At 48.0% G+C, this 12,612-nt stretch overlaps 1 protein-coding gene across 3 annotated transcripts in view; it reads left to right on the forward strand.

Moving 5' to 3' along the window:
- The window catches only part of LOC134948996 (putative bifunctional UDP-N-acetylglucosamine transferase and deubiquitinase ALG13), a 479,197-nt gene that overhangs the window by 125,092 nt on the left and 341,493 nt on the right, over positions 1-12,612 (forward strand). For all 3 annotated transcript variants that reach the window (XM_063937323.1, XM_063937325.1, XM_063937324.1), the window contains exons 9-12: positions 10,923-10,998; positions 11,168-11,276; positions 11,785-11,849; positions 11,961-12,061. In XM_063937323.1, coding sequence (XP_063793393.1) covers positions 10,923-10,998; positions 11,168-11,276; positions 11,785-11,849; positions 11,961-12,061 — 351 coding nt within the window. The remainder of the gene's footprint in view (positions 1-10,922; positions 10,999-11,167; positions 11,277-11,784; positions 11,850-11,960; positions 12,062-12,612) is intronic.

The following is a 12,612-nucleotide window of genomic DNA, read 5'->3' on the forward strand; positions in this document are numbered from 1 at the left end:
TAAAAAACTGCAGATTTCCAAAAGGATTCTTATGGCGTATCCTTTCCCGCCAACGGACAGGTTACGCTGGGAATCCTCCCCTAGGGTGGACAAAGCTTTAACACGCTTATCCAAGAAGGTAGCCCTGCCGTCACAGGATACGGCTACCCTCAAAAATGCTGCGGATCGCAAACAGGAGGTTACCCTGAAGTCCATTTATACACATTCAGGTACCTTACTGAGGCCGGCAATCGCGTCAGCATGGACAGATACCTTATCTGAGGAAATTGATACCTTAGACAAGGATACTGTATTGTTGACCCTGGGGCATATTAAAGACTCTGTCCTATATATGAGAGATGCTCAAAGAGACATTAGTCTACTGGGTTCTAGAATAAATGCTATGTCGATTTCTGCCAGAAGGGTCCTGTGGACTCTGCAATGGACAGGTGATGCCGACTCAAAAAGGCATATGGAGGTTTTACCTTACAAGGGTGAGGAATTGTTTGGGGAGGGTCTCTCGGACCTGGTCTCCACAGCTACAGCTGGAAAGTAAAATTTTTTGCCTTTTATTCCCTCACAGCCTAAGAGAGCACCGTATTATCAAATGCAGTCCTTTCGATCACAAAGAAACAAGAAAGTCCGAGGTGCGTCCTTTCTTGCCAGAGGCAGGGGCAGAGGTAAGAAGCTGCACAACACAGCTAGTTCCCAGGAACAGAAGTCCTCCCCGGCCTCTACAAAATCCACCGCATGACGCTGGGGCTCCACAGGCGGAGCTAGGCCCGGTGGGGGCACGTCTTCGAAATTTCAGCCACAAGTGGGTTCACTCCCAGGTGGATCCCTGGGCGATAGAAATTGTGTCTCAGGGATACAAGCTGGAATTCGAAGAATTGCCCCCTCACCGATACCTCAAATCGGCCCTACCAGCTTCCCCCCACGAGAGGTAAATAGTGTTATCTGCAATTCACAAATTGTATCTTCAACAGGTGGTGGTCAAGGTTCCCCTCCTTCAACAGGGAAGGTGTTATTATTCGACCATGTTTGTAGTTCCGAAACCGGACGGTTCGGTCAGACCCATATTGAATTTAAAATCCCTGAACATATACCTGAAAAGGTTCAAGTTCAAGATGGAATCGCTGAGAGCTGTCATCGCAAGCCTGGAAGGGGGGGATTTTATGGTGTCTCTGGACATAAAGGATGCATACCTTCATGTCCCCATTTATCCACCTCATCAGGCGTATCTCTGATTTGTGGTACAGGATTGTCATTACCAATTTCAGACATTGCCGTTTGGTCTCTCCACGGCACCGAGAATATTTACCAAGGTAATGGCGGAAGTGATGGTACTCCTGCAGAAGCAAGGGGTCACCACTATCCCGTACTTGGACGATCTCCTCATAAAAGCGAGATCAAGAGAGCAGTTGCTGAACAGCGTCGCACTTTCTCTGGAAGTGTTACGGCAACACGGCTGGATTCTGAATATTCCAAAGTCGCAGTTGGTTCCTACGACTCGTCTGCCTTTCCTGGGCATGATTCTAGACACAGACCAGAAAAGGGTTTATCTCCCGATAGAGAAAGCTCAGGAACTCATGACACTGGTCAGGAACCTATTAAAACCAAAACAGGTGTCCGTACATCACTGCACCCGAGTCCTGGGAAAGATGGTGGCATCATACGAGGCCATTCCCTTCGGCAGGTTCCATGCGAGGACCTTTCAATGGGACTTACTGGACAAGTGGTCCGAATCACATCTTCAGATGCATCAGTTAATCACCCTATCCCCCAGGGCCAGGGTGTCACTCCTGTGGTGGCTGCAGAGCGCTCACCTTCTCGAAGGCCGCAGATTCGGCATTCAGGACTGGGTCCTGGTGACCACGGACGCAAGCCTCCGAGGTTGGGGAGCAGTCACACAGGGAAGAAATTTCCAAGGTCTGTGGTCAAGTCAAGAGACTTGCCTTCACATCAACATCCTGGAACTAAGGGCCATATACAACGCCCTACGTCAAGCGGAGACCCTGCTTCGCGACCAACCGGTTCTGATTCAGTCAGACAACATCACCGCAGTGGCTCATGTAAACCGACAAGGGGCACAAGGAGCAGGGTGGCGATGGCGGAAGCCACCAGAATTCTTCGCTGGGCGGAGAATCACGTAAGCGCACTGTCAGCAGTGTTCATCCCGGGAGTGGATAACTGGGAAGCAGACTTCCTCAGCAGACATGACCTCCACCCGGGAGAGTGGGGACTTCATCAGGAAGTCTTCGCACAGATTACAAGTCGGTGGGAACTGCCACAGGTGGACATGATGGCATTCCGCCTCAACAAAAAGCTACAGAGGTATTGCGCCAGGTTAAGAGACCCTCAGGCGATAGCTGTGGACGCCCTGGTGACACTGTGGGTGTTCCAGTCGGTCTATGTATTTCCTCCTCTTCCTCTCATACCCAAGGTGCTGAGGATAATAAGAAAAAGAGGAGCGAACACAATCCTCATTGTTCTAGACTGGCCACGAAGGACTTTGTATCCAGATCTGCAAGAAATGCTCACAGTGGACCCGTGGCCTCTTTCTCTAAGACAGGTCTTGTTGCAACAGGGGCGCTGTCTGTTCCAAGACTTACCGCGGCTGCGTTTGACGGCATGGCGGTTGAACGCCGGATCCTAGCAGAAAAAGGCATTCCGGATGAGGTCATTCCTACGCTGATAAAGGCTAGGAAGGACGTGACAGCTCAACATTATCACCGTATATGGCGAAAATATGTTGCTTGGTGTGAGGCCAGGAATGCTCCTATGGAGGAATTCCAGCTGGGCCGTTTCCTTCGCTTTCTACAGTCCGGAGTGAATTTGGGCCTAAAATTGGGTTCCATTAAGGTCCAGATTTCGGCCCTATCCATTTTCTTTCAAAAGTAGTTGGCTTCTCTACCTGAAGTTCAGACGTTTGTAAAGGGAGTGCTGCATATTCAGCCTCCTTTTGTGCCTCCAGTGGCACCTTGGGATCTTAACGTGGTGTTGAGTTTCCTGAAATCCCGCTGGTTTGAACCACTTAAAATGGTGGAGTTGAAATATCTCACGTGGAAGGTGGTCATGCTATTAGCCTTGGCTTCGGCTAGGCGTGTGTCAGAGTTGACTGCTTTGTCACATAAAAGCCCCTATCTGGTTTTTCATGTGGATAGAGCAGAATTGCGGACCCGTCCAAAATTTCTGCCGAAAGTGGTTTCATCTTTTCATATAAACCAACCTACTGTGGTGCCTGTGGCTACTACTGACTTGGATTATTCCGAGTTGCTTGATGTGGTCTGGGCTTTGAAGGTTTATGTAGCCAGAACGGCTAGGGTCAGGAAAACAGTCGTTGTTTATCCTGTATGCATCCAACAAGCTTGGTGCTCCTGCTTCAAAGCAAACTATTGCTCGCTGGATCTGTAACACGATTCAGCAGGCTCATGCTGCGGCTGGATTGCCGCTGCCCATTCCACTAGGAAGGTGGGCTCTTCTTGAGCGGCTGCCCGAGGGGTCTCGGCATTACAACTTTGCCGAGCGGCTACTTAGTCAGGTTCAAACACTTTTGCAAAGTTCTACAAGTTTGATACCCTGGCTGAGGAGGACCTCTTGTTTGCTCAATCGGTGCTGCAGAGTCATCCGCACTCTCCCGCCCGTTTGGGAGCTTTGGTATAATCCCCATGGTCCTTACGGAGTCCCCAGCATCCACTAGGACGTTACAGAAAATAAGATTTTACTTACCGGTAAATCTATTTCTCGTAGTCTGTAGTGGATGTTGGGCGCCCGTCCCAAGTGCGGACTTCTTCTGCAATGCTTGTATATAGTTATTGCTTCAATAAGGGTTATGTTATGGTTGCATCAGGGTTTGACCTGATGCTCTGTCGTTTGTCATACTGTTAACTGGTTGTTTTCACATGTTATACGGTATGATTGGTGTGGCTGGTATGAATCTTGCCCTGGATTACCAAAATCCTTTCCTTGTACTGTCAGCTCTTCTGGGCACAGTTTCTCTAACTGAGGTCTGGAGGAGGGGCATAGAGGGAGGAGCCAGTGCACACCAGAACCTAAATACTTTCTTAAAGTACCCATATCTCCTGCGGAGCCAGTCTATCCCCATGGTCCTTACGGAGTCCCCAGCATCCACTACGGACTACGAGAAATAGATTTACCGGTAAGTAAAATCTTATTTTTTCTCTGTGATTTTTAGTCACCATATACCTCTTGAATGCCCTGTTTGGGCTGATACACTACACAGGGGGTTCTTGTCAGGTATTGTGCTGCTGATATTGTACTGTGTTGCCTTGCACTGAGCTTTTGATTATGTCAGCTACAAAGGGCAACGGAGCTGGGGCTGATCCCACATTGCGTGGTGGTGACGCTGCAGACACATTTGAGGATAACATAGCAGCTGATGGTTCAGGTTCTGGGGTTCCTTACCCCCCAGTGGGACTGTAGCAACAGGGGTGCAAAATGACCCTCCTTGGGCTACCTTCTCCACGCTATTGAATACGCTGGTAACTAGACTAACTACCCCTATGGGACCTCCTATGCCGGTACAACCGCTTATGGTCCCTGCGGTTAACCTGCCATGGGCAGATCAACTGTCCAGTCAGTTACAGTAATTGAACCAATCACGGACTGCTTAAAAGTCTAACCCTCGCCCGCCTAAGACCAAGGGGTCCTCTAAGCGGGCTATTACTTCCTCACAATCCACCAACGTCCCTGACACCTCGTCTGATGAGAATGGCGTTTATATGGACCCCACAGATTCTGATCCTGATGCTTCTAATGGGGAAGTTGTTTCGCAGTGGATGTTCCTGACTTGTTAGAGCAGAGCTGGCCAAACCAGTCCTCGATCTAGCAACAGTACACATATTTTCCAGACAACCTAGCTGGTGCACAGGTGTAGTCATTACTAATTAAGATGTGCTGCATTCATTCCTAACTGACAATTCTACAGATCTCCAGGAGGCCTGGAAAACATGAACTGTTGGTAGATCTCGAGGACCGGTTTGGCCAGCCCTGTGTCAGAGGCTATCAGGCTCATTCAGGTTGATGATGAACCGGAGCCTGACACTGCCCCTAGGAAACCGGACAGGTTTAAACGTCAGAATGTGGTTAAACAAGTTTTACCTCACTCTGAACATTTAGTTGACATACGTCAGAAGTCCTGGGAAAATCCAGGAAAGAAGTTCACACCTCACAAGAAGATACTGGCTCGCTACCCCCTCACTGTGGAGCTTAGTAAAAATTAAGAAAAAAAACCCCGCCAGTGGTTTTGCAAGTGGCGCGGCTTGTAGTATCCTCAGCTCTGCCTGTAACTACCGTCACGTCCTTGGGAGAGCCGACGAACAAGCGTGTGGAGGTTTGTTTGAAGGCACTCTACACCCTAAACGGTGCGGTGCATAGGCCCACTATTGCAGCGACATGGGCTGCAGAAGCGTGGGCTCAGGAGCTGGAGGCAGAGTTGACTTCCAATGCTTCTGATCATGCTAGACAATGCCTGTCGTATATTGTTACAGCATCACATTACATTAAAGAGGCGGCTTCTGTTGCCGGTATTCTGGTGGCCAAGGCTTCTACTACGTCCATTTTGGCTCGCCGAACTCTCTGGTTACGGTCCTGGTCTGTAGATATGGACTCTAAGAAAACCATGGAGGTACTCCCCTTCAAAGGAGACATTCTTTTCGGAGAAGACCTCAACAAGATAGTGGCTGACTTAGCGTCTGCTAAAACAGCATGTCTTCCTAGTCCTGCTCCTTCGGTGCCGAAGGATAAGAGTACTTCCTTTCGCTCCTTTCATCCTTCAGGGAAAGCAAAAGGTCAGGCATACCCAAAACAGGTTTGCACTTCCAAACCCAATAAGCCCAAACCCAAATGGGCCTGGGCTGCCCGTCAGCCTTCTTCCAAAACTGACGAGCCTGCTGCATGACGGGGCAGGCTTCCCTCTGGGGGATCCCATGGTGGGGGCCGACTTCTAGGGTTTACCCAGGGTTGGTTGAAGACCACTTCCGATGCCTGGGTACGGGAAGTTGTCACTCGAGGTTACGCCGTATCCTTCAAGAATCGTCCCCCTCATCGATTTTGCCTGACAGACATCCCTTCAGATCAGGTGAAGGCAAAGACTCTTCATTCGGTGGTACAGTCCCTCCTGGACACAGGAGTTGGTTGTACAGGTGCCTCTGGCTCAGAGAGGCAAGGGGTACTATTCACCGCTGTTCCTAGTCCTGAAACCAAATGGGTCTTCTCGGCCCATTATCAACCTCAAGTCCTTGAACAAATTTGTGAAGGTCTCCAAGTTTCGTATGGAAACTCTTCTCTCTATTGGTCTGGTCTTGGAGCCTGGGGAACTATATTGTCTCACTGGACATACAGGATGCTTACCTGCATATTACCATTGCAGTGTCGCATCAGCAGTACCTGAGGTTTGTGGTTGACATCCTCCATTACCAATTTCGGGCGTTACCTTTTTGGTTTGACCACGGATCCGCGAGTCTTCACCAAGGTCATGGCGGTAATGACGGCTGTACTAAGCAGTCAAGGGTCAGGATCCTACTGTATTTGGATGACTTGTTGATCCTGGCAAATTCCCCAGAGATTCTCCTACGCCATCTGGATCTGACTATCCAGTTTCTGCAAGCCCACGGGTGGCTCATCAACTGGAAGAAATCCTCCCTGGTCCCTGCTCAGAGCATGGTGCACCTGGGGGGCGTTGTTGGACACTCACAACCAGCGGTTGTTCTTGTCTCAGGAGAAAGTCCTGAAACTTCAGGACAGGATTCGATTCTTCCTATCTCGTCCAAGTGTTGATACATTCGGCAATGCAAGTGCTAGGTCTCATGGTGTCTGCTTTCGACATGGTGGAGTACGCTCCATTCCATTCCCGCCCTCTCCAGAGGCTGATTCTTGCCAAGTGAGACGGCCTGCCTCACCGGATCAGGTCCCAAATGATCTCATTGTCTCCGGAGGTCCGTCTGTCACTGAGCTGGTGGCTTTAGGACCAACGATTGAGCAGGGGTCGTCGCTTCTGGATCTCCAACTGGGTCCTTCTGACGACGTATGCCAGTCTGAGGGGTTGGGGCGCGGTGTTGGAGCAACACTCCCTTCAGGATCGGTGGACCAATGAGGAGTCTCTCCTCCTGATTAAACATTCTGGAATTGCGGGCGGTGTTCAACTCATTGAATTTGGCCCAGCATTTAATACACAACAGACCTGTTCAAGTACAGTCGGACAACGCCACCACGGTGGCATACATCAATCATCAAGGCGGCACCGGAAGCCGCATGGCAATGAGGGAAGTATCACGGATTCTTCAGTGGGCGGAAAGCCATCTGCCAGCCATATCGGCAGTGTTCATTCCGGGGGTCCAAAACTGGGAAGCGGACTTTCTCAGTCGTCGGGACGTACATGCCGGAGAGTGAAGCCTCCACCCAGAAGTGTTTCAACTCCTCGTGGACAAGTGGGGCCTTCCAGATGTGGACTTGATGGCGTCTCAACACAATCACAAGGTTCCGGTCTTCGGAGCAAGTACAAGGGATCCTCAAGAAGCGTTCGTGGATGCACTGGCAATTCCGTGGAACTTTCAGCTGCCATACGTGTTCCCTCCGGTGTCACTCCTGCCCAGAGTAACAAGGAAGTTCAAGCAAGAAGGAGGAATCCTACTTCTGATCACTCCAGCGTGCTGGTACTTCAATCCCAGCGTGGCAGAAGCTGCTATTCGACCCCGTTTCTTGTGCAGAAACCCAATGTGTCTTTTCGGCCTATTCTCAACCTCAAGTCACTGAACAAGTTTGTGAGGGTCGCCAAGTTTCGTATGGAAATATTGCGCTCTATATTGTGCTGGCGATTGGAACTAGGAGATTACATGGTATCCCTGGATATACAGGATGCTTATCTTATTGCCATATCGCATCAGCAGTTTCTGCGGTTTGCTATTGGCGACAGTCACTACCAATTCCAGGCTCTGCCATTTGGACTGACCACTGCTCCTCGGATCTTCACCAAGGTTATGGGGGTGATTACTGCACACCTCCGTCGCCAGGGAGTCAGAATCCTGCTGTACTTGGACAACCTGTTGATTCTGGGGAGTTCCCACAATGTCCTCCTCAGTGATCTACAATTGACAGAGAGTTGCTTACAAGCCCACGGATGGCTGATCGACTGGAAGAAGTCCTCGCTGGTCCCAGCTCAGTGTGTGGTGCAACTAGGGGCGCTCCTGGACACACACAGTCAGAGACTGTTCCTGTCTCCAGACAAGGTTCTGAAAATCCAGGACAGGATAAGACACTTCATCCATCACCCCACTCGGCGATGCAGGTACTTGGCCTGATGTTGTCGATGTTCGACATGGTGGAGTACGCAATTTAATTCCCACCCTCTGCAACGATTAATTCTTGAAGTGGGATGGCCTGCTTCATCGCATCAGATCCCAAAGGATCTTGTTGAATCCGGAGGTTCGTTTGTCGCTGACCTGGTGGCTCCAGGACCAGCAATTGAGCAGGGACCTTCCTTTCTGGGTCCCCAATTGGGTCCTCCTGACGACAGTCTAAGCAACCCTTTTTTTTTTGTTCAGGGTCGGTGGACCAAGGAAGAATCACTACTCCCGATAAACATCCTAGAGCGGAGGGCGGTGTTCAATGCATTATCACTTGCCCTGCCTCTGGTACGGAACAGACTGGTTCAAGTACGGTCCGACAACGCCACAACAGTGGCATACATAAACCATCAAGGTGGCACTCGAAGCCGCATGGCTATGACGGAAGTGTCAAAAATCCTTTGTTGGGCATAACGCCATCTGCCAAGTATGTCTGCAGTGTTCATTCTGGGTGTCCTGAACTGGGAAGCGGACTACCTCAGCCGTCAGGACGTACAAGCCGGAGAGTGAGTCTTCATCCTGAAGTCTTTCAACTCCTAGTGCGCAAGTGGGGTCTACCGGACGTAGACCTCATGGCGTTTTGACACAATCACAAGGTTCTGGTCTTCGGATCAAGGACAAGGGATCCTCAAGCAGCGTTCGTGGATGCACTGGCAATTTCATTGGCCTTTCGGCTGCCTTACGTGTTCCCTCCGGTGTCACTCCTGCCAAGGGTTCTATGGAAGTTCAAACAGGAAGGAGGAATGTTTCTTCTAGTTGCTCCAGCATGGCCAAGACAGCATTAGTTCTCAGACCTGCAGGGTCTATCGATGGGACATCCCCATTCACTTCCTCGACGACCAGACCTCCTCGTACAGGGCCCTTGTTTCTACCCAGACCCGGCCAGACTGGCTTTGACAGCGTGGCTCTTCAAGCATCACTCCTGAGAGCCAAAGGATTTTCAGAGGTGGTTGTTCAAACAATGTTGAAAGCCCGCAAACTGGCATCTGCCTGGATTTATTACAGGGTCTGGAATTCTTACTTCACCTGGTGTGCTGAGAAGAATTACGATGTCGATAGATTCAGAACTTCCAGTAGACTGGCTTTTCTGCAAAGAGGCTTGGATTTAGGTCTTCGTCTGGCCTCCCTCAAGGTTCATATATCTGCCTTGTCGGTTTGGTTTCAGAGAAAAATTGCCTCTATCTCTGATGATCAGACGTTCATTCAGGGTGTTATTCGGATTCAGCCTTCCTATGTCCATCCTGTGGCTCCATGGGATTTGTCTGTTGTGCTGAATGCTCTGCAAGAGTCTCCATTTGAACCTCTTGAATCAGTGGACCTTAAATGTCTCACAGCCAAGGTCTTGTTCTTGCTGGTCATTGCCTCTGCAAGATAGGTGTCTGACTTAGGCGCTTTGTCCGGTCGTCCATCCTTTTTCGTATTCCACTGGGACCGGGCAGTTGTACGAACTTGTCCAGGTTATCTGCCTAAGGTGGTGTCATCTTTTCACCTTAACGAAGAGATTGTGGTTCCGGCCTTTGTCTCTTCGGATTTGTCCCCCAAAGAACGTTCTTTGGATGTGGTTAGGGCTCTCCGTATCTATGTGGAGAGGACTGCCTCTATCAGGAGGTCAGATTCCACTTTTATTTGGTTTTCACAAACGTGGCTGGCCTGCGAATAAGCAAACCTTTGCCAGATAGATTAGAATGGTGATTGCACAAGCCTATGTGCAGGCTGGACTCCCCAGCTCCTGCCGCAGTTAAAGCCCATTCTACTCGGTCTGTTGGACCTTCTTGGGCGGCCCGCCGTGGCGCGTCCCCAGAACAATTGTGCAAGGCGGCTACGTGGTCCTATGCCTTTGATACTTCCGCCTCCCAGGATGCTTCCTTTGGACGTCGGGTTCTCTTACCCGCTAAAGACTTACCATGGTTGACTCTTTCTGCGAGGTACACTGGGTTCCACAGGGTGCTCACCCTGATGCACCTAGCCTCTATGGGTTGTATGGCATTAACTGATGGTACCCTCTCCTGTCGTGAGATTGTGGTTCTATGTGACTAACATCTGCCTACTCTTACCTGCTCCTGCAGTGGACTGGTTAATGAAACTGAGCTCTCAGTGCCTGGAGGCGGGGGTATAGAGGAAGCCCCAATGCATCTTGGGACAGTCGAAGCTTTGCCTGATGGTGCCTCTGGATCCAAGATCCCGCTATACACCATGATGTATTCCCTGTGGAACCCGGTGTACCGCGCAGAAAGAGTTAACCATGGTAAGTCTACCATAACTCTCCTCCTTTTTATTATTTGAAATTTAATAACTAAAGTGCTTTTATTTTTTTTTCTCTGAATGTTCAATACACTTTTAAATAGAGTAAGTTATAGCATAATATCTTTCATACTTTAGTGTTTGGATGTAGAAGGGGGCTGTCAGTTGGGTATTGTCCTGTTCAGTAACTAGAAAAAATAGAATGGTGTACTTGGGCATTAATTGTCCTTTTGTGAACACTTTTACATTGAAGTAGGTCTGTACTGGATGGAGAATGGTGGATCGCTATATATTAATGCCCATCTATAAATATACTAAATTAAGTAAATTGTCTTCCAGGGCAGATGAATGGGAAAAGAAAGATTGTGAAAACACCACAGAGGAGATGGCAAAGCACAACACAGAGGAATCCAAGGTCTGCTATTTTAATACTTGTTACTATTCCTCAAGAGTGTAATTATTTTGCAGAGGTAATGGAGTTGGCACCACCTACATCTTCTATAGATTTCACTGATGAAGCCTTTATAGCTGCTGCCTACCACAAAAGTAAATTCTTATACAGTAGGTAGTTATTTTCTTCATAGGTAGCTGAAAACCCAAACAAAATGCCATTTCCATACAAGGTTTTAAAGGCGCTTGACCCAGAAATCTACAGGAATGTGGAGTTTGATGTCTGGCTGGACAGCAGAAAAGGTAAGCTTGGTTGTACGTGTGTGTGAGTGAGGTAAATGACCAGTTTAATATAGTACTGGATAGGATAGAGCCCTAAGGTTTAAACTGTCTTTAAGATCAGGAATAGGGTCCTTCATACGTCTTCCAAATTAAGGTTCCACTCAATACCCTCTTTTTTTATTTATATATCTCAATGTTTAGAAAATGAAAAAGTGTACCATATTGTTTTATTCAATAGAATGGTTACTCTGTTCATGTGAAATTATGCATTAACCATATGGTACTGTAGAATAGTAGTGAAATGAACAGCTTGTATTTATTAGGCCATATGAAAACAGTGTAATTTCTCTCATGGATCTATGGTACATTGTGATTTCTCCGGACGAGATCACAAAATAAGTGTAAAAATGTGACACGTGCATCAGGCACTTTTAGGTCTGTTTCTGCTCATGCTTTCAGTCTTTACTGTTTTAGTGAAGTTCAATAAGTTTGTCAGCCTCCTAACATCATTTTTTTTAATGCTTTGCAGAACTGCAGAAAACAGAATATATGGTGTTTGCAGGAAGGCACTATTGTTTGGGTGACAAATGTCAGGTGGGTACTAATCATGCACTGATGAGTGTAGATATTGGTTGTTGGTTTATGTACTAAGGCCATTTTGAGGTATTCACCCTGGGGCAAAATCCTTTTTGAATTTCTTTTAAGGTCCGTTTAGAGCCTGGTGGACGTTACTACAATGCTCATATACAGGAAGTTGGGCAGGACAGCAACTCTGTAACTGTGTTCATTGAAGAGCTGGCTGAAAAGTAAGTCAACTGTAGGTACATTTTATAAATGTCCCTGCTTAAATGTCCATCACTATAAGGGCTCATTGTTGTGTTTTCCCCTCAATTTAATGCATGAAAGTGCAGACCTTTAAAAAAAGCCATTTTTAGAATTGCACAAATATTGCCGAGCTTCTCCCCATCCTCCTGAACTGTTATCATGCAGAGAAACTGGCTGATTTTGCATGTAGTGCACAGATACTGGTCCAATTTAGAAGTCAGACACCCCAGTCCCAACTCTAACCCTGTATGCTCATTATAATTGTTCCCCCCTGCAGTGCAACATGGTTTTGCCAAGGTACAAATTTGCTTATTTTGTGCTCCGTTCTTTATTATTATTTTTTTTCTTTGGTCCCAACTCTGTATGAGATGTATAATGCATTACATAACAAATTTTACATACTAGATTAGTAAACACATAACATATTTACATGTATGCTAATACAGGTTGAGTATCCCTTATCCAAAATGCTTGGGACCAGAAGTATTTTGGATATCGGATTTTTCCGTATTTTGGAATAATTTCATACCAT

This window comes from Pseudophryne corroboree, chromosome 8 (genome assembly GCF_028390025.1).
Source record: "Pseudophryne corroboree isolate aPseCor3 chromosome 8, aPseCor3.hap2, whole genome shotgun sequence".
Taxonomy (NCBI): Eukaryota; Metazoa; Chordata; class Amphibia; order Anura; family Myobatrachidae; genus Pseudophryne; species Pseudophryne corroboree.